This window comes from Crotalus tigris, unplaced genomic scaffold, assembly GCF_016545835.1.
Source record: "Crotalus tigris isolate CLP2741 ecotype Arizona unplaced genomic scaffold, ASM1654583v1 scf7180000017913.91448, whole genome shotgun sequence".
NCBI lineage: Eukaryota > Metazoa > Chordata > Lepidosauria > Squamata > Viperidae > Crotalus > Crotalus tigris.
In genome coordinates this window covers 19,496-40,239 of record NW_024096717.1, presented here as the reverse complement: position 1 = coordinate 40,239, position 20,744 = coordinate 19,496, and the positions used below count along the sequence as shown (strand labels likewise).

The following is a 20,744-nucleotide window of genomic DNA, read 5'->3' as shown; positions in this document are numbered from 1 at the left end:
AAATATTGAGAGAGACAGAAAAAGTTTTTAGGGTTAATTCAAGGGTTGCAAGACAGAGCAATCTGCCACGAGATGTGGTTATTTATTTTTTTAGTAGATCACTTCATAATAAAATTTTACAAGCCTTTTACAAGCAGAGATTTCAAATTGCAGCCCAGGATGTTATACTTCTAAAAGAACTACCTTCAAGAATTCTCAAAGTAAGAAAGCATTTTGCTTTTTTGGCTGATGAGCTTAAGAGGCGACAGATTCGTTTCAGATGGGAGATACTGGCTGGAATAGTGGTGAATTATGCAGGGACACGCTACAGACTTGATACAATTTTAAAAGCGAAAGATTTTTATACTTCTGTTTTGAAGGCGGGCTCTTTATTACCTACAGCTGAGATATTAGAAGAAAAGTTGGAAGAGCAATTGATAGAAGATATGCAGGTTAAACCTTTGCAACAATCTCTCTTGACAGAAGATTCATTAATGAAATTGAGTACTTGTGGAGCTTTTAGAAGTAAAATAAAGGTGGAAGAAAAGCTGTAAGAGCAGCTGATTGGAAAAAATATGCAGGTTGAACCTTTGCACCAGTCCTCCTTAACAGAAGATTCATCAAAGAAATTGGGCATGACTCGCGCAGCGTTTAGAACTGAGGTATTAGAAGAAAAGTTGGAAGAGCAACTGATAGAGGATTCGCAGGTTAAACCTTTGCAACAATCTTTTTTGACAGAAGATTCATTAATGAAATTGAGTACTTGTGGACCTTTTAGAAGTAAGATAAAGGTGGAAGAAAAGCCGGAAGAGCAGCTGATTGAAGAAGATATGGAGGTTGTACCTTTGCAGCAGTCCTCTTCAACAGAAGATTTATCAAAGAAATGACTCGTGCAGTTTTGTGTCTGGATACAGATGAATGATTTTTGAGTCATCACAGCATGGTTCTAGTGGAGAAAAGGTGACGTATTTCCTACATATGTTGGACATTCCAGATGAATTATACACTACCCATGATTCAACAGATCACTTCTTTTCATTATTTCTCCAATCATGTCCCCCCTCCCTAAAACAGGAATGTCCCAATGCTTCATGTGATAGCTATTCCGCCACTATTTCCTAGCTTTTTAAGAAATGGACCCATCAGCCACATAGTCAGATGAACAGAACAGAACAAAACAGAACAGAATAGCTTTGTTGGCCATGTTTTATCGGACACACAAGGAATTTGTCTCTGGTGCATAAACTCTCAATGTACATACAAATAACAAAGTAATCTAATCATAAGACACCCATAAGATAATATAATAGAAAAGATAAGCTATATCCTTAGACATAAGTCAGTAAGACATAAGACAGTATTGTGGGAATTACGTGTTTTAGCAGAAGCACCCAATTCCCACAATAACTCCCCCACAGAAAGAAGTGGGAAGGTGAGATTGAGCATCATGAATGCTCAAGAGGAAGAGTTGTATTCAACTAGAAAATTAATTTAGTTTTAAATACAGCCTAATTATTCATTTAAAATGTTTACATAGCTGCCCATCTTATAACCAACTTTCAATTCAATTCAATCCAATCCAACCTAACCCAATACCATTTTAATCCAATCCAATCCCATCCTGACTTTGCTAATACCTTTTGCATTGTGTGCTTCAAAAAGTAACAAAGCCTGTATCATAGTTACATATCACAGAGGTTGGGTTCACAGAGGTTAAGTCAAAAGCAAACCACAACAAAACTTGGTATGTTGCATGACAGAGAACAAAATAAAGCACAAATTATGAAGAACATGAGGACAATGATTTTCGCTGTCTTTGGGTTTGACATCAATAAAGGAAGCAGATACAGAATACTTGAGGGGTCCTTGGTGCTCTCTGAGCTGGTTCATTTTCTTGAAGACATTTCATTACCCAAACTAGGTAACCTGCTCAGTTACCTAGTAATACTTGGGGTATTGTTTACTTGATTATTGGTCTGATGTTAATATTGAAGTTAATCTATGCTGATCTGGGTGCTGGTTGCTGGTGGAGAGGTGCCTGTTAATGTCTTTTCAATAGACACATAGACATTAACAACATCTATAGACTATGCAAAAGGGACTATCACCCAGCCCAAGAAGATGGAAAAACACCCAAGCACTTCTCCATCAGCGATCAGCACCCAGAAAAGCATAGATTAACTCCAAGTTTAAAATCAGACCAACAGTCAAGTAAAAAATACACCAATCAAGAAACTGCCAATGAAGCCAATAGCAAACAGCCCAATCAAAGAATCTCTAAGACCATTCCCACCAACACAGACAGGCAAGCCACTAGCAATAGCAATAGCAATTAGACTTATATACCGCTTCACAGTGCGTTACAGCCTTCTCTAAGCAGGTTACAGAGTCAGCATATTGCCCCCAACAATCTGGGTCCTCGTTTTACCAATCTTGGAAAGATGGAATGCTGAGTCAACCTTGAGTCGGTGAGACTCGAACTGCCAAATTGCTGGCAACTAGCAGTCTGCAGAAGTAGCTGCAGTACTGTATTATAACCACTGCACCACCTTGGCTCTGAAATATAGAGTAGAAGAGGGGTCTTCAAACCTGGCCCTTTTATGACTTGTGGACTTCAACTCCCAGAATTTTTCAGCCAAGTACGCTGGCTGAGGAATTCTGGGACTTGAAGTCCACAATTCATAAAAGGGCCAAGTTTGAAGACCCCCTGGAGTAGAATATACACTAGAACAGGGGTCCTCAACCATGGCAACTGTAAGACTTGTGGACTTCAACTCCCAGAATTCCTCAGCCAGCAAAGCTAGTCTAGAATATAAACTGACAGCAAACCTCACTCCTTACTAGCACTAATGATGTTACCTAGTTTGGGTAATGAAACCTCTGCAAGGAAACAAGCAAGCTCAGAGAGCAACAAGGATCCCTCAGGTCAACGCTGAGCTACAAATATTCTCCTTTATTAGTAAGAGAATACTTGATATGGATTCCTTACAATGCATTTCTTTGCTCTTGGGGAATCTTCATGAGCAAGACTTGAATCCCTCTTATACTAAATGCTTCAGAACAGTAACTAGTTCCATTGCCTATGAGAGGTTGCTTCTGTGTTCATTGCCATGAAATGTTATTGAAGACCAAGACAGAGACATTGCAGGGAAGGTACATCCATGAGCCAAGAAGATGAGGCATCTTCTCAAAAGCCCTGAGAATGGAGAATGTTATGCTTCCCAAACACTGAATTAAGAGGTAATATTTTAACAGATGCTTTTGCTTTGCCTCTGATTTGTAGGCATAATGAAACACAGTTTAACCATGTACAAAATGGCTTCTACCAGCAGAAATTAATATGAGACAATAGCATAACATCATAATAATGATAGGAATACTTTTATATGTAGATGGCAAGGGGTGAAAATGTTAGGCATTAAAAAAGGGAATAAAATAAAATAAAATAAAAAAGTTCCTTTTTTATCCCAATACTTTTTTCAGTATTGGAGTACCATAACTTCTGGAGGCAAGTTGTTCCACTGATTAATTTTTTTTCACTGTCAAGAAATTCTCCTTAGTTCTAGGTTACTTCTCTCTTTGTTCAGTTTGCATCCATAGTTTCTTGTCTTGCGTTCTGGTGCTTTGGAGAATAGCTTGACCCCCCACTTGTTTGTGGCAGCACCTTAAATATTGGAACACTGCTATCGTGTCATCCCTAGTCCTTCTTTTCATTAGACTAGATGTACCCAGTTCCTGCATGCATTTTAATCATCTTTATCTGTTCACATTGATTCTGTTAACAATCCTCTGTTCCCATTCATTTTAGGTAAAAAAAAAAATTGAAAGAGAATTTGAACCCATCTCAGAAGAACAGTCTGGAGAACTTTCAGCAAAGGTGAGATAACCAAAATATCATCATCCAGAAACAGATATTTCCATGTCCACAAGGATGAATTGTTTTTGACAGGCTGAAACATGGAGGGGTCCCTTGTAGCTCCACTTGGATTAACCACATTCAGAAGTAGACTACAGTGAAGAATTGTCCTGTTTGGAATAACATATTAGAAGAATTGTGGTATAATTCAAAGCATCAGGTTTTTAACTTCTCTTTGATTTTTAATGCAAACAATGGAAACAGATCAGCTGATGCTTATTTGAAACATGCAATTAAAAGAAGAATGGGGATTTGGAAATTAATATCTTCACTCTATTTTTAGGAATGAACTAATGGCAAATAGGACCACAATAAAGGAATTCACACTGTTGGGGCTGAATGCCAACCCTCCACTTGAACTTAGTCTTTTTCTCCTCCTGCTTGGGACTTATCTTTTGACATTAATAGGAAACACACTGATTGTTATTATAACACTTGTGAATGTTCAACTCTGTAGCCCAATGTATTTCTTCCTCCGACATTTGGCATGGGTAGATACTGTGTATATGAGTACTATAATTCCCAAAGCACTGGTCAACATAGCTACTGATACTAAGAGCATCTCTTTAGCTGGTTGTTTCATACAGGTATTTCTTTATTTGGTCCTTGGCACCACTGCGTTCTTCCTACTGGCCACAATGTCTGTTGATCGCTACATAGCCATCTGCAACCCTCTTCACTACACAACCATCATGAATCCCCGAATCTGCTCATTATTAGTATTTTCTTGTTTGGTTGGGGGGTTATCACTAATTCTAGTTATATCCATTCCTTTATTTCTTATGCCATTTTGTGGTCCTAATGTCATGAATCATTTTTTTTGTGACTATGGACCCCTAATGAAGCTGGTATGTGTTGACACCAGCTTCCTAGAAATGACTTATTTTGTAGTTGCCATATTCAGTCTGCTTGGGACCTTAAGTGTCAACATTGTCTCTTATGTCAAAATCATTTCCACCATTCTGCATATTCCATCAGCTACTGGGAGGAAGAAGACCTTCTCCACTGTTGCTTCTCACATGACCATGGTCACTATCACTTACAGCAGTTGTATTTTCATGTATGTCAAGCCAAAAGGCACCATTGGATTAGACTACAACAAAATAGTGGCTCTTCTGAATACTGTTATCACTCCCTTTATCACGCCAATCGTGTATTCTTTGAGGAACAGACAACTGCAGGATGCTTTGAAGGCTGAACTGAGACAAAGGATTGGTTTTGTAAAAAAAATGAGATGATTGGCTATTGCTAGGGCTCCGAAAAAGATGTTCAGATTTAATGTCTTTGAATGGATTGTGCTGCCTTCAGATGTAATAATTACCCATTGAGATGGTCTTACAAGGGGATTAGAGAAAGCATAGAGTAGTGGTGGCAAACCTATGGCATGCATGCCAGAGGGGACACTCAGAGATCTCTCTATGGGCATGCATGCCTCACTCTTTGGCTAGGTTTTTGCAGGAAAAAAGCCATTTCTCAAGCCCCTTTGTAGCCAAAACAAGCCTCTGGAGCGAGCATGCTCTTTTCAGCTTTGAATTATATCAAATCTGACACCAGAAACAGACTAATAGATGACCTGAGTGCGGCATATGTTGCTTTCAAACTTACAAAGTATAAGCCAAGGTTAGACAAATTATCAGCATGCATACAACAACAAAAATCACATTAATGGTCCAAAAGCATGCCTAATGCAAACTGTTTACCTTTCAATAAAAAGTTGTTTGTATCATTGAAAGCTTTGTTATGGTGTTTTTCTTTTAAGACAAAAGATGTTAATCTATGAGTTGTTTTTTCTAAACTAAAACCTCAGTATTCAGATTAAATTGTGGTGTTGGCACTTTGCAATAAATAAGTGGGTTTTGGGTTGCAGTTTGGGCACTCGGTCTCTAAATGTTTCACTGTCACTGGCATAGAGGATGGGATAATCAAGAATAAAAACATCTGATTGACATCAAAGGCCAAATACCTGAAAAAAATGGTTTGCTACTGAAGAACAATGGAAAAAGACAATTGCCCATCTTTCCTGGTTGTCCATTTATAAAACACATCTGGTTGTACATTATGTGACCTAGGAGACATGAGAGCTTCACCGAATGCATCCTCAAAGCTCTTACCATCTTCAGAAGCAGACCATACAGCCACCATCTCCTGATTGTTTCTTGGGTTTAAGTATATTTTATTAGTTGGCACTCTGTGTGGATCATATGCAATACAATATAGTACAATAAGATATTTGGTTTTGGTTTACTTATGGAGTCAATACTGGGGAATGTAGCTATCCCTCTTGATGTTTATCCCAGAGTAGAATAACTGAACTGGAGAATGAAGCTCAGTGATTATAGAATATCAGCAGGCAATGCTCCCATTGATAAAGCTGAATGTAACAGAAAATACATAGTAAAGGCATGAAACATGAGATCTAGAGCAAGAGAATGTTGCCAATATAGAAATTAATGGTTGTAAGGTGTTCATAGTCACCTTAATGTGAGGTGGGCAGTAAACTTGGTTTAATAAATAAAATGAATAAAATAAGTATCTAATTAAGCGGTTTTGTTGGTTAATTCAAACCAAACCACAAGAATAAGGACTTTTTAAATTATAGCATCTTATTTCTCAAGACCTATCAAGAATTCATGCAAAGTTGCTTTGGGAAATTGGAGAAAGATGGTAGACAAGACCTCCTTTCCTTTATCTTGCTCAATATAACTCATAGTTCTCATTTATAAAAAAAATTTGGTATCCAAATAGCTAGCAAAGGTTGAAAGTAGAGGGAAGTTCTTGAATGTCTCAGAATGCAAGCAAAACTACAGTTAAATAAAAGAAATATGAGTCCAGATCAGAAATGGACATTGATGTCCAAGTCTGATCATGATTTGTGATGCTCTGGAATTCTCCCTGAAATAATTTCTGTCTGAATTCACTGTCCCACTGGGAGACTCAGTTTTATTACCAATGATAAATGGAATTAGACACAGCCAAGTCCATTTGATTCCTACCATTTTCAATGAGTTTTGTAAATGTGTGCTTGAAACACTTGAAATTCATTGAGAGAGAACTGATTTGTATTATTAGAGATGAATGGAATGGCTAATCAAATAAATCCTCAACTCAAGTGAAGACTTCCCTTGGAACATGCACACAATGGTCTTCTCTGTCTTTGGGTTTGACATTAACAATAGAGGGAGATACAGAATACTTGATACAGATTCCTTGCAATGCATTTCTCTGCATTGAGATGTCCCTGAGGGATCTTCACAAGTCAGTCTTGAATTCTTCTTATACCACATGCTTCAGAACTGTAACTAGCTCTATTGAATATAAGATGTTGTTTCTGTGTTCTTTGATATGGAAAGATATTAAAGATGAAGGCTGAGAGGTTGCAGAAGGGGTACATCGATAAGCGAAGAAGACAAGACTTCTTTTCAAAAGCCCTGCGAATGGAGAATGCTATGCCTCCCAAATGGCTTTTATGTAGATTGCAAGGAGCAAAAAATATTTTGCATCCGAAAAATAACTTAGGAAGCAAAATTTGATAGCTAGCTGCTTCAAAACAGTAACTAGCTCTATTGTTTATGAGAGGTTGCTTCCATCTTCATTGTCATGAAAAGGTATAGAAGAAAGAGGCAGAAAAACTGCATAGGGGCTACATATGTAAGCCAAGAAGACAAGACATCTCCTCAAAGTACTAAGAATGGAAAATGCCATGCTTCTCAACAAACTGAATTAAAGGGGTAATATTTTAACAGATGTTTTTGCTTTGCTTCTGATTTGAAAGCAAAACAGACATAGTTTAACAATCTAGAGAAGTAAATGCTATTTCTATATTATTAAACTGTAGTGATTTTGCTTACAGAACTAAGCAAAATAAGCAAAGCATAAATAAGATGATAAAATGGCATAAGGATCTCAAAAATTGTGAATGCTACAATGATTGATATGATTCCCAGTGGTGAAAATATTATGACCATATGCACTGCAAGCTAGAAAAACCAGGCCTAATATCATTAAAGTTTGATGCCACTAGAATAAATAAATTTACTTACAAACTTTACTCTCTGGAGAACCCATTAGCAAATGTCTCCAAGGGCATATCTCAACTTATACTTTTTAAATGCTGATTTATTTAACTGATTGTTAAAGATGGATATTGCTGCCTTGGAATTAATCATATGCTGAGTTTATTTATCGGGAAAAAGTGTCACAGGATGGAGGAAAATAAAAACATATCCTATGTGTAGGCACATCCATCAGAATGCCAGTCTAAAAAAGACTAAATTGGAAGTGACCACATGAGATCTTCCTGCTGAAAGTTTGGGATATGGAGATGAAAATAGGAACCACTACTTCTTTTCTTCTTCCAAATGCAAGCTAGACCTCTCACTGATGATCATCCCAAAGTTTCATTCTTGGGGCCACTAGATTCTCCCAGTTCATGTACACCTTATGAGAAGGATTTTTGTGATGTATTCAGATACAGTATGTATTGTGCAATTGTCTATGCATGATTCAGAGGTAGCAACAGGAAGCCACTAGGAATTATGATCAGTTTGGTGACGTTGTCCTCCCATCACTTATATCAGATATGGCCAATAGGAAATCATAGGAAGAGCTATAAGGTCTAGGACCTTATACTGAGAAAAGGACAGTTCTAGTTCACATTTGTCCTCAATGGCTTCTAACTCTACCTGTCACAGGTATTATAAGCAGCACAGCCTCATGATCCATGATAATTCAGAAATCTATACCTTCCAGTATGCTATGTGAAGTAGCACAGATGATGAGACTCATTCACAGAACCTCAGCAATTATGTTTTCATGGTTAAATTGATTTATAATGTAGAATTTCACTTCCAGAGAACCAGTTGGGTTCCTCCTTCCAGAAGACATAGACTTCAGTAAATACATGCCTGAAGAAAAGCCTTAAGTGAAGGCATCATTCTGCCTGTCAATCAAGGAGGCATAACTGACAGCATTAAATAGAAAGATGCAAAACTCCATTGATAGAAGATAGTACAGGAGGGAATGGATATTTTCACATCAATGTCATCCAAGAGATTTTATCTTATTATTGCAAGCTCTGCATGACTTAAAAGAAATGTCTTTTATGGTCAGTGTGTTTTACCTGTACCAATAGAAGAACTGAAAGCCACTTGCAGTAAGTTAAAAGAGTTCCTACATGGTTCTCTTAATGTTCCCCTAGTGTGATTTTGAGTTCTGCATATTTTGTTGAATATACTTACTTAAAGAATACTTTACTTGGCCAAGTGTCATTTATCTCTGGTGTAGAAGCTCTCGGTGTTTAAAGGAATGGAATGGAATGGAGTAGAGTAGAGTAGAGTAGAGTAGAGTAGAGTAGAGTAGAGTAGAGTAGAGTAGAGTAGAATAGAGTAGAATAGAATAGAATAGAATAGAATAGAATAGAATAGAATAGAATAGAATAGAATAGAATAGAATAGAATAGAATAGAGTTGGAAGGGACCTTGGAGGTCATATAGCCCAACCCCCAGCTCAGGCAGGAAACCCTATACCATTTCAGACAAATAGTTGTCTAATCTCTTCTTTAAAACTTTCAGTGTTGGGGCATTCACAACTTCTGGAGGCAGGTTGTTCCACAGATTAATAGTTTTAACTGTCAGGAAATTTCTCCTTAGTTCTAGGGTGCTTCTCTCCTTGATTAATTTCCATCCATTGCCCCTTGTCCAGTCCTCAGGTGTTTTGGAGAATAGCCTGACCTCTTCTACTTTGTGGAAAGAGGTTTATATACAGGACTGTATATTTATATACTTATATAAAAAGAAGTATCTTCATATACTTCTCTATAAAGGCATTAATTTTATAGACAGTCTTTGGTCATGAAATATGGGAAAGAATAATTTGAGTGAATATCATATAATAGTAGCAATGCCACCTTCCTCCATAAAAACAAGTTTTTGTTTTATTAAAAACCACACACAGTGACTGAAAAACAATGATCCAACCAAAATATATTCTTTTGCAGAGTTATATTTTGAAGGAAGGTTGACCAACAGTTCTCAGTTTCTGCTTCTTGAGAGAAGTCATTTCAGTGCTGGTACATTTCTTTCAGAAGAGGCATGATCTCTTGACTTCAGAAGGCTGGGGGGATTTTTCATGAGAGGTCTCTAGTTTTGAACTTGGGACTTAAGAGAAGAAGGCAAAATATATATTTTCTAATGACACCAATCTGCAGTGCGTTGTTACTTTGTTTGATTTTTCTCCACCAGCAAATTCGCAATGAGAACTAGGACTCAGAACAGCACAACACAAGTGACAGAATTCATCTTAATTGGCTTCCAACTACCTAGGCCCATGGAATTCTTTCTTTTTTCATTGCTTCTGGTTGTGTTTTTCTTCACCTTAGCTGGAAACCTCATGATTATCACTCTGGTATGCATAGACCAATGCTTGCAAACCTCTATGTATTTCTTCCTTTTCAACCTCTCCTTTTTGGAGATATTTTTTGTTCTGACAATCACACCAAAGATGATGATGGATTTAGTTTCTCAGAACAAATCTATCTCTTTCTTGGGCTGCATCAGTCAATGCTATTCTTATTTCTTCCTGATTGCCGTAATGGCCTTTGACCGCTACATTGCTATCTGTCATCCGTTGCGCTACACGATCATCATGAATGGACGGGTTTGTGTGAATTTGATATTGGTGTGCTGGATTGGTGCTTTCATGAATAATTTTGGCCCCATTGTTCTCCTGAGCCAACTATCCTTCTGCAGCTCTAACGTTATTGATCATTTCTTCTGTGACTATGCTCCACTGATAAAGCTTTCTTGCAATGATGTAGATACTCTCCTGACTCTGGAATCTACCCTCTCTCCTCTAGTGTTACTCAGCTCTTTGTGTGTAACTGTCATCTCCTATCTCTACATAATTGTGACTGTCTTGAGCATGCAGATCAGTGGCAGCCGTGGGAAGACTTTTTCAACCTGTGCCTCTCATCTAACTGTCGCTTCCATCTTCTACGGCAGTGCCATCTTCATGTACTCTTTGCCCAGCAAGGGTCATTCTCGGGATGCCCAGAAAGCTGTGGCAGTTCTAACTGCTGTGGTCACCCCATTACTGAACCCTTTTATTTACACTTTGAGGAATGAGAAGGTCAAAGATGCTTTCCGAGACTGTTTGCAAAGGCACAAACGTATTTTGTGAGAAGAAACCATTGGAAACACTTAGCCAACCTTGGCTAATCTCAAACAAATCAACATAGAGTTGGAGTTTGTTGATACATGGATAAGAGAACTATCACCTACTGCTGTAGTCTAGATTGGGATCTCAAAAATACATTCCAGAAGAGCACAATGAAAAAAGAGCTTCTGTGCTGCTACTAGAAGAATAGCATGGGTATGGCCACAGTTACATCAGAGTTAAATTTTGTGAAAGGTGGTTTTTATATTATGATGGATTGTTCAGGACTTGGAAAGAATCTGTGTACATTTTGATGCTTTGAAATTGTTGCATTTTTATTCCTAGTTGTAATCCTGATCTTGAATGAAGACTAGCACTGAAATTCTCCTCTATTGGGACTAGAATTCTTGTTTGGCTGTTCCTTAGATCTCAGCACTCTTGTTTGATCTTTCACCTTCTTGGCTTTTAATTTCTAAGTTACTATTAGAAAAATGTAACTGGTGACGTAGTTTCAAATATATGTGTAAGTATGCAAGGAACAGAATTATTTTCACCCACATAATGTGAAACTATCACATCCTCCTTTTGAAAAAAATATATTTTGGGTTGCAGTATCAATAGTATTTAAGAAAAAAAACCAGCTGACATAAATTGATTTGTTTCCTAATTATAATTTAAGTCTTATATGAGAAATATTTGCAAATCGGGAACAGAACAGAAATGATATAAACAAATAATGATGTATATTTAGAGGTATGCAACTATGGAAGCTGGGAGGAAATAAGTAAGGTGTTGTGTCTGGATACAGATCAATGATTTTTGAGTCATCATAGCAGACTTCTAGTGGAGAAAAGGTGACGTATTTCCTACATATGTTGGACATTCTAGATGGATTATACATTACCCATGATTCAATATATCACTTCTTTTCATTATTTCTCCAATCATGTCCTCCCTCCCTAAAACAGGAATGTCCCAATTCTTCGTGTGATAGCTATTCCGCCACTATTTCCTAGTTTTATAAGAAAAGGACCCACCAGCCACATAGTCAGATGAACAGAACAGAACAGAACAGAATAGTTTTGTTGGCCAAGTTTTATCAGACACACAAGGAATATCTCTGGGGTGCATAAACTCTCAATGTACATACAAATAACAAAGTAATCTAATCATAAGACACCCATAAGAGAACGTAATAGAAAAGATAAGCTATATCCTTAGACATAAGTCAGTAAGACATAAGACAGTATTGTGGGAAATACGTGTTTTAGCAGAAGCACCTAATTCCCACAATAACTCCCCCACAGAAAGAAATGGGAGAGTGAGATTGAGCATCATGAATGGTCAAGAGGAAGAGTTGCATTCAACTAGAAAATTAATTTGGTTTTAAATACAGCCTAATTATTTATTTAAAATGTTTACATAGCCGTCCATCTTATAAACAACTTTCAATTCAATCCAATCCAACCTAACACAATATCATTTTAATCCAATCCAATCCCATCCTCAGTTTGCTAACACTCTGTGCTTCAAAAAGTAACAAAGCCTGTATCATAGTTACATATCACAGAGGTTGGGTTCACAGAGGTTAAGTCAAAAGCAAACCACTACAAAACTTGGTATGTTGCATGACAGAGAACAAAACAAAGCACAAAGTAAGAGGAACATGAGCACAATGATTTTCTCTGTCTTTGGGTTTGACATCAATAAAGGCAGCAGAAACAGAATACTTGAGGGGTCCTTGGTGCTCTCTGAGCTTGTTCATTTTCTTGCAGACATTTCATCACCCAAACTAGGTAACCTTCTCAGTTACCTAGTAATACTTGGGGTATTGTTCACTTGATTATTGGTCTGATGTTAACATTGAAGTTAATCTATGCTGATCTGGGTGCTGGGTGCTGGTGGAGAGGTGCTTGTTAATGTCTTTTCAATAGATACATAGACATTAACAATATCTATAGACTAAGCAAAAGGGACTATCACCCAGCCCAAAAAGACGCAAGAAGACCCAATCACTTCTCCATCAGCAATCAGCATCCAGAAAAGCATAGATTAACTCCAAGGTTAAAATCAGACCAACAGTCAAGTAAACAATTCCCCAATCAAGAAACTGCCAATGAAGCCAATAGCAAACAGCCCAATCAAAGAATCTCTAAGACCATCCCCACCATCACAGACAGGAAAGTCACTAGCAATAGCAATAGCAATTAGACTTATATACCACTTCACAGTGCTTTACAGCCTTCTCTAAGCAGTTTACAGAGTCAGCATATTGCCCCCAACAATCTGGGTCCTCATTTTACCAACCTTGGAAGGATGGAAGACTGAGTCAACCTTGAGCCAGTGAGACTCAAACTGCCTAATTTCTGACAGCTAGCATTGAGCTGAAGTAGCGACAATACTGCATTATAACCACTGCACCACCTCGGCTCTGTAATATAGAGTAGAACAGGGGTCTTCAACTTGGCCCTTTTATGACTTGTGGACTTCAACTCCCAGAATTCCTCAGCCAGGTACGCTGGCTGAGGAATTCTGGGACTTGAAGTCCACAAGTCATAAAAGGGCCAAGTTTGAAGACCCCTGGAGTAGAATATACACTAGAACAGGGGTCCTCAACCATGGCAACTTTAAGACGTGTGGACTTCAACTCCCAGAATTCCTCAGCCAGCAAAGCTAGTCTAGAATATAAACTGACAGCAAACCCCACTCCTTACTAGCACTAATGATGTTACCTAGTTTGGGTAATGAAATGTCTGCAAGGAAACAAGCAAGGTCAGAGAGCACCAAGAATCCCTCATGTCAACACTGAGCTACAAATATTCTCCTTTATTAGTAAAAGAATACTTGCTACAGATTCCTTGCAATGCGTTTCTTTGCTCCTGGGGGATCTTCAGGAACAAGACTTAAAACTCTCTTATACCATATGCTTCAGAATAGTAACTAGTTCCATTCCTATGAGAGGTTGCTTCTGTGTTCATTGCCATGACATGTTATAGAAGACAAAGAGACATTGAAGAGGAAGTACACCCATGAGCCAAGAAGATGAGGCATCTTCTCAAAAGCCCTGAGAACGGAGAACGTTATGCTTCCCAAACACTGAATTAAGAGGTAATAGTTTAACAGATGCATTTGCTTTGCCTCTGATTTATAGGCATAATGAAACACAGTTTAACCATCTACAAAATGGCTTCTATCAGCAGAAATTAAAATGAGACAATAGCATAACATCATAACAATGATATGAATACTTTTACATGTAGATTGCAAGGGGTGAAAATGTTAGGCATCAAAAAATTCTTTTTTCAGTATTGGAGTACCACAACTTCTGGAGGCAAGTTGTTAAACTGATTAATTTTTTTCACTGTCAAGAAATTCTCCTTAGGTTTAAGTTACTTCTCTCTTTGTTCAGTTTGCATCCATTGTTTCTTTTCTTGCCTTCTGATGTTTTGGGGAATAGCTTCACATTTCGCTGTCGCTGGCATAAAGGATGGGATAATCAAGAATGGAAGCATCTGATTGACATTGACATGGCTCTTCTGAATACTGTTATCACTCCCTTTCTCATCCCAATCGCATACTCTTTGAGGAACAGACAAGTGCAGGATGCTTTGAAGGCTGAACTGAGACAAAGGATTGGTTTTGTAAAAAAATGAGATGATTGGCTATTGCTAGGGCTCCAAAATAGATGTTCAGATTTAATGTCTTTGAATGGATTGTGCTGCCTTCAGATGTAATAATTACCCATTGAGATGGTCTTACAAGGGGATTTGAGAAAGCATAGAGGATGGGGTAATCAAGAATAGAAACATCTGATTGACATCAAAGGCCAAATCCCTGAAAAAATTGGTTTGCTAGTGAAGAACAATGGAAAAAGACAATTGCCCATCTTTCCTGGTTGTCCATTTACAAAACACATCTGGTTGCACATTATGTGACCTAGGAGACATGAGAGCTTCACCGAATGCATCCTCAAAGCTCTTACCATCTTCAGAAGCAGACCATACAGCCACCATCTCCTGATTGTTTCTCGGGTTCCAGTATGTTTTATTAGTTGGCACTCTGTGTGGATCATATGCAATACAATACAGTACAATAAGATATTTGGTTTTGGTTTACTTATGGAGTCAATACTGGTGAATGTAGCTATCCCTCTTGATGTTTATCACAGGGTAGAATAACTGAACTGGAGAATGGAGCTCAATGATTATAGAATATCAGCAGGCAATGCTCCCATTGATTATAGAATATCAGCAGGCAATGCTCCCATTGATAAAGCTGAATGTAACAGAAAATACATAGTAAAGGCATGAAACATGAGATCTAGAGCTAGAGAATGTTGCCAATATAGAAATTAATGGTTCTAAGGTGCTCATAGTCACCTTAATCTGAGCTGGGCAGTAAATTTGGTTTAATAAATAAAATGAATAAAACAAGTATCTAATTATGCGGTTTTGTTGGTTAATTCAATCCAAACCACAAGAATAAGGACTTTTTAAATTATAGCATCTTATTTCTCAAGACCTATCAAGAATTCATGCAAAGTTGCATTGGGATATTGGAGAAAGATGGTAGACAAGACCTCCCTTCCTTTATCTTGCTCAATATGACTCATAGTTCTCATTTATAAACATTTTTTGGTATCCAAATATCTAGCAAAGGTTGAAAGCAGAGGGAAGTTCTTGAATGTCTCAGAATGCAAGCAAAACTACAGTTACCGTAAATAAAAGAAATATGAGTCCAGATCAGAAATGGACATTGACGTCCAAGTCTGATCATGTTCTGTGATGCTCTGGAATTCTCCCTCAAATAATTTCTGTCTGAATTCACTGTCCCACTGGGAGGCTCAGTTATATTACCAATGGCCAATGGAATTAGACACGGCCAAGTCCATTTGATTCCTACCATTTTCAATGAGTTTTGTAAATGTTTGCTTGAAATACTCAAAATTGATTGAGAGAGAAGTGATTTGTATTATTAGATCTGAATTGAATAGCTAATCAAATAAATCCGCAACTGAAGAAAAGACATCCCTTGGAACATGCACACAATGGTCTTCTCTGTCTTTGGGTTTGACATTAATAATAGAGGGAGATACAGAATACTTGATACAGATTCCTTGTAATGCATTTCTCTGCATTGAGATGTCCCTGAGGGATCTTCACAAATCAGTCTTGAATTTTTCTTATACCACATGCTTCAGAACTGTAACTAGCTCTATTAATTATAAGATGTTGTTTCTGTGTTCTTTGATATGGAAAGATATTAAAGATGAAGGCTGAGATATTGCAGAAGGGGTACATCCATGAGCGAAGAAGACAAGGCTTCTTTTCAAAAGCCCTGCGAATGGAGAATGCTATGCCTCCCAAACATTGAATTTAAATTTTAGGCATAACGATACATAGATTAACTAACTAGAAAATGGCTTTTATGTAGATTGCAAGGAGCGAAAAATATTTTGCATCCAAAAAATAACTTAGGAAGCAAAATTTGATAGCTAGCTGCTTCAAAACAGTAACTAGTTCTATTGTTTATGAGAGGTTGCTTCCATCTTCATTGTCATGAAAAGTTATAGAAGAAGAAGGCAGCAAAACTGCATAGGGGCTACATATGTGAGCCAAGAAGACAAGACATCTCCTCAAAGTACTAAGAATAGAAAATGCCATGCTTCTCAACAAACTGAATTAAAGGGGTAATATTTTAACAGATGTTTTTGCTTTGCCTCTGATTTGAAAGCAAAACAGACATAGTTTAACAATTGAGAGAAGTAAATGCTATTTTCTATATTATTAAACTGTGGTGATTTTGCTTACAGAACTAAGCAAAATAAGCAAAGCATAAATAAGATGATAAAATGGCATAAGGATCTCAAAAATTGTGAATGCTACAATGATTTATATGATTCCCATTGGTGAAAATATTATGACCATATGCACTGCAAGCTAGAAAAATCAGGCCCAATATCATTAAAGTTTGATGCCACCAGAATGTATAAATTTACTTACAAACTTTACTCTCTGGGGAACCTATTAACAAATGTCTCCAAGGGTGTCTCTCAACTTATACTTTTTAAATGCTGATTTATTTAACTGATTGTTAAAGAGGGATATTGCTGCCTTGGAATTAATCATATGCTGAGTTTATTTCTGGGGAAAAAGTGTCATAGGATGGAGGAAAATAAAAACATATCCTATGTGTAGGCAAAGCCATCAGAATGTCAGTTTAAAGAAGACTGAACTGGAAGTGACCACGTGAGGTCTTCCTGCTGAAAGTTTGGGATGTGGAGATGAAAATACACAGTCAGCATATTGCCCCCAACAATCTGGGTCCTCATTTTACCAACCTTGGAAGGATGGAAGACTGAGTCAACCTTGAGTGAGTGAGACTCGAACTGCCAAATTGCTGGCAGCTAGCTGGCAGCAGAAATAGCTGCAGTACTCATTATAACCACTGCACCACCTCGGCTCTATAATATAGAGTAGAACAGGGGTGTTCAAACTTGGCCCTTTTATGACTTGTGGACTTCAAGTCCCAGAATTCCTCAGCCAGGTACGCTGGCTGAGGAATTCTGGGACTTGAAGTCCACAAGTCATAAAAGGGCCAAGTTTGAAGACCCCCTGCAGTAGAATATACACTAGAACAGGGGTCCTCAACCCTGACAACTTTAAGACTTGTGGACTTCAACTCCCAGAATTCCTCAGCCATCAAAACTAGCCTAGAATATAAACTGACAGCAAACCCCACTCCTTACTAGCACTAATGATGTTACCTAGTTTGGGTAATGAAACGTCTGCAAGGAAATAAGCAAGCTCAGAGAGCACCAAGGATCCCTCATGTCAACGCTGAGCTACAAATATTCTCCTTTATTAGTAAGAGAATAATTGATACAGATTCCTTGCAATGCATTTCTTTCCTCCTGGGGGATCTTCACGAGCATGACTTGAAACTCTCTTATACCATATGCTTCAGAACAGTAACTAGTTCCATTGCCTATGAGAGGTTGCTTCTGTGTTCATTGCCATGACATGTTATTGAAGACAAAGAGACATTGCAGGGAAGGTACATCCATGAGCCAAGAAGACGAGGCATCTTCTCAAAAGCCCTGAGAATGGAGAACGTTATGCTTCCCAAACACTGAATTAAGAGGTAATATTTTAACAGGTGTTTTTGCTTTGCCTCTGATTTGTAGGCATAATGAAACAAAGTTTAACCATCTACAAAATGGCTTCTACCAGCAGAAATTAAAATGAGACAATAGCATAACATTATAACAATGATATGAATACTTTTATACGTAGATTGCAAGGGGTGAAAATGTTAGGCATCAAACATAAGGGAATAAAATTTGATAGTTCCTTTTTTTCCAATACTTTTTTTCAGTATTGGAGTATAATAACTTCTGGAGGCAAGTTGTTCCACTGATTTTTTTTTTCACTGTCAAGAAATTCTCCTTAGTTCTAGGTTACTTCTCTCTTTGTTCAGTTTGCATCCATTGTTTCTTTTCTTGCCTTCTGATGTATTGGGGAATAGCTTCACCCCCCACTTGTTTGTGGCAGCCCCTTAAATATTGGAACACTGCTATCATGTCATCCCTAGTCCTTCTTTTCATTAGACTAGTTGTACCCAGTTCCTGTATGCATTTTAACCTTCAGCCCCCAAATCATCTTTATCTGTTCACATTGATTCTGTTAACATTCCTATGTTCTCATTGATTTTAGGTAAAAAATATTGAAAGAGAATTTGAACCCATCTCAGAAGAACAGTCTGGAGAACATTGAGCAAACGTGAGATAACCAAAATATCATCATCCAGAAACAGTTCTTTGCATGTCCACAAGGATGAATTGTTTTTGACAGGCTGAAACATGGAGGGGTCCCTTGTAGCTCCTCTTGGATTAACCTCACTCAGAAGTAGACTACAGTGAAGAATTGCCCTGTTTGGAATAAAATATTAGAAGAATCGTGGTCTGATTCAAAGCATCAGGTTTTTAACTTCTCTTTGATTTTTAATGCAAAGAATGGAAACTGGTAAGCTTATGCTCATTTGAAACATGCAATTAAAAGAAGAATGGGGATCTGGAAATTAATATCTTCACTATGTTTTTAGCAATGAACTAATGGCAAATAGGACCACAATAAAGGAATTCACACTGTTGGGGCTGAATGCCAACCCTCCACTTGAAGTTAGCCTTTTTCTCCTCCTGCTTGGGATTTATCTTTTGACATTAATAGGAAACACACTGATTGTTATTATCACACTGGTGAATGTTCAACTCTGTAGCCCAATGTATTTCTTCCTCCGACATTTGGCATGGGTAGATATTGGGTATATGAGTACTATAATTCCCAAAGCACTGGTCAACATAGCTACTGGTACTAAGAGCATTTCTTTAGCTGGTTGCTTCATACAGGTATTTCTTTATTTGGTCCTTGGCACCACTGTGTTCTTCCTATTGGCCACAATGTCTGTTGATCACTACATAGCCATCTGCAACCCCCTTCACTACACAACCATCATGAATCCCCGAATCTGCTCATTATTAGTATTTTCTTGTTTGGTTGCGGGTTTATCACTAATTCTAGTTATATGCATTCCTTTATTTATTATGCCATTTTGTGGTTCTAACGTCATGAATCATTTTTTTTGTGACTATGGACCCCTAATGAACCTGGTATGTATTGACAGGAGCTTCCTAGAAATGACTTTTTTTGTAGTTGCTATATTCATTCTTCTTGGGACTTTAAGTGTCAACATTGTCTCTTATGTCAAAATCATTTCCACCATTTTGCACATTCCATCAACTACTGGAAGAAAGAAGACCTTCTCCACTTTTGCTTCTCACATGACCGTGGTCACTATCACTTACAGCAGTTGTATTTTTATGTATATCAAGTCAAAAGGCACCGTTGGATTAGACTACAACAAAATAGTGGCTCTTCTGAATACTGTTATCGCTCCCTTTCTCACCCCAATCGTGTACTCTTTGAGGAACAGACAGCTGCAGGATGCTTTGAAGGCTGAACTGAGACAAAGGATTGGTTTTGTAAAAAAATGAGATGATTGGCTATTGCTAGGGCTCCAAAATAGATGTTCAGGTTTAATGTCTTTGAATGGATTGTGCTGCCTTCAGATGTAATAATTACCCATTGAGATGGTCTTACAAGGGGATTAGAGAAAGCATAGAGTAGTGGTGGTGAACCTATGGCATGCATGCCAGAGGGGCACTCAGAGCTCTCTCTGTAGGCATGCATGCCTCACTCTTTGGCTAGTTTTTTGTAGGAAAAAAGCCATTTTTAGCTTTGAATTATATCAAATCTGACACCAGAAACAGACCAATGACCTGAGTGCTGCATATGTTGCTTTCAAACTTACAAAGTATAAGCCAAGGTTAGACAAATTATCAGCATGCATACAATAACAAAAATCACATTAATGGTTCAAAAGTATGCCTAATGCAAACTGTTTACCTTTCAATAAAAAATTGTATGTATCATTGAAAACTTTGTTATGGTGTTTTTCTTTTAAGACAAAAGATGTAAATCTATGAGTTGTTTTTTCTAAACTAAAACCTCAGTATTCAGATTAAATTGTAGTGTTGACACTTTGCAATAAATAAGTGGGTTTTGGGTTGCAGTTTGGGCACTCGGTCTCTAAAAGATTCGCTGTCACTGGCATAGAGGATAGATAATCAAGAATGGAA

At 37.7% G+C, this 20,744-nt stretch overlaps 3 protein-coding genes across 4 annotated transcripts; all 3 read left to right on the top strand.

The window, feature by feature from the left end:
* Positions 1–2,939: 2,939 nt before the first annotated feature.
* Positions 2,940–5,627, top strand: LOC120308402 (olfactory receptor 49-like). 2 transcript variants are annotated; one of them, XM_039344426.1, is made up of 3 exons: positions 2,940–3,222; positions 3,790–3,856; positions 4,179–5,627. In XM_039344426.1, the coding sequence occupies exons 1-3, from the start codon at positions 3,189–3,191 to the stop codon at positions 5,131–5,133; spliced, it is 1,056 nt and encodes a 351-aa protein (XP_039200360.1). In that variant the 5' UTR covers positions 2,940–3,188; the 3' UTR covers positions 5,134–5,627. The 2 variants fall into 2 exon arrangements, with proteins under 2 accessions (XP_039200360.1, XP_039200361.1); XM_039344427.1 differs by having other exon boundaries at positions 2,942–3,219; positions 3,788–3,856.
* Positions 5,628–10,144: 4,517 nt separating this feature from the next.
* Positions 10,145–11,071, top strand: LOC120308406 (olfactory receptor 6M1-like). The gene has a single exon (XM_039344431.1). It carries the CDS (start codon positions 10,145–10,147, stop codon positions 11,069–11,071), a length of 927 nt encoding a protein of 308 aa, XP_039200365.1.
* A 7,011-nt stretch (positions 11,072–18,082) lies between these two features.
* Positions 18,083–20,426, top strand: LOC120308401 (olfactory receptor 49-like). The gene is made up of 2 exons (XM_039344425.1): positions 18,083–18,190; positions 18,763–20,426. The coding sequence occupies exon 2, from the start codon at positions 19,161–19,163 to the stop codon at positions 20,097–20,099; it is 939 nt and encodes a 312-aa protein (XP_039200359.1). The 5' UTR covers positions 18,083–18,190; positions 18,763–19,160; the 3' UTR covers positions 20,100–20,426.
* The last annotated feature ends 318 nt before the right edge of the window (positions 20,427–20,744 follow it).

What these genes read in the sequence shown, in the direction of transcription:
- LOC120308406 (XM_039344431.1), top strand. Translation starts at nt 10,145, where the DNA reads ATGAGAACTAGGACTCAGAACAGCACAACACAAGTGACAGAATTCATC.
- LOC120308402 (XM_039344426.1), top strand. Translation starts at nt 3,189, where the DNA reads ATGTTATGCTTCCCAAACACTGAATTAAGAGGTA. An exon ending in AAACACTGAATTAAGAGGTA is followed by an intron (nt 3,223 to 3,789) that starts ATATTTTAACAG and finishes TTCATTTTAGGT; the next exon opens with AAAAAAAAAAATTGAAAGAG. An exon ending in CTGGAGAACTTTCAGCAAAG is followed by an intron (nt 3,857 to 4,178) that starts GTGAGATAACCA and finishes CTCTATTTTTAG; the next exon opens with GAATGAACTAATGGCAAATA.
- LOC120308401 (XM_039344425.1), top strand. Translation starts at nt 19,161, where the DNA reads ATGGCAAATAGGACCACAATAAAGGAATTCACACTGTTGGGGCTGAAT.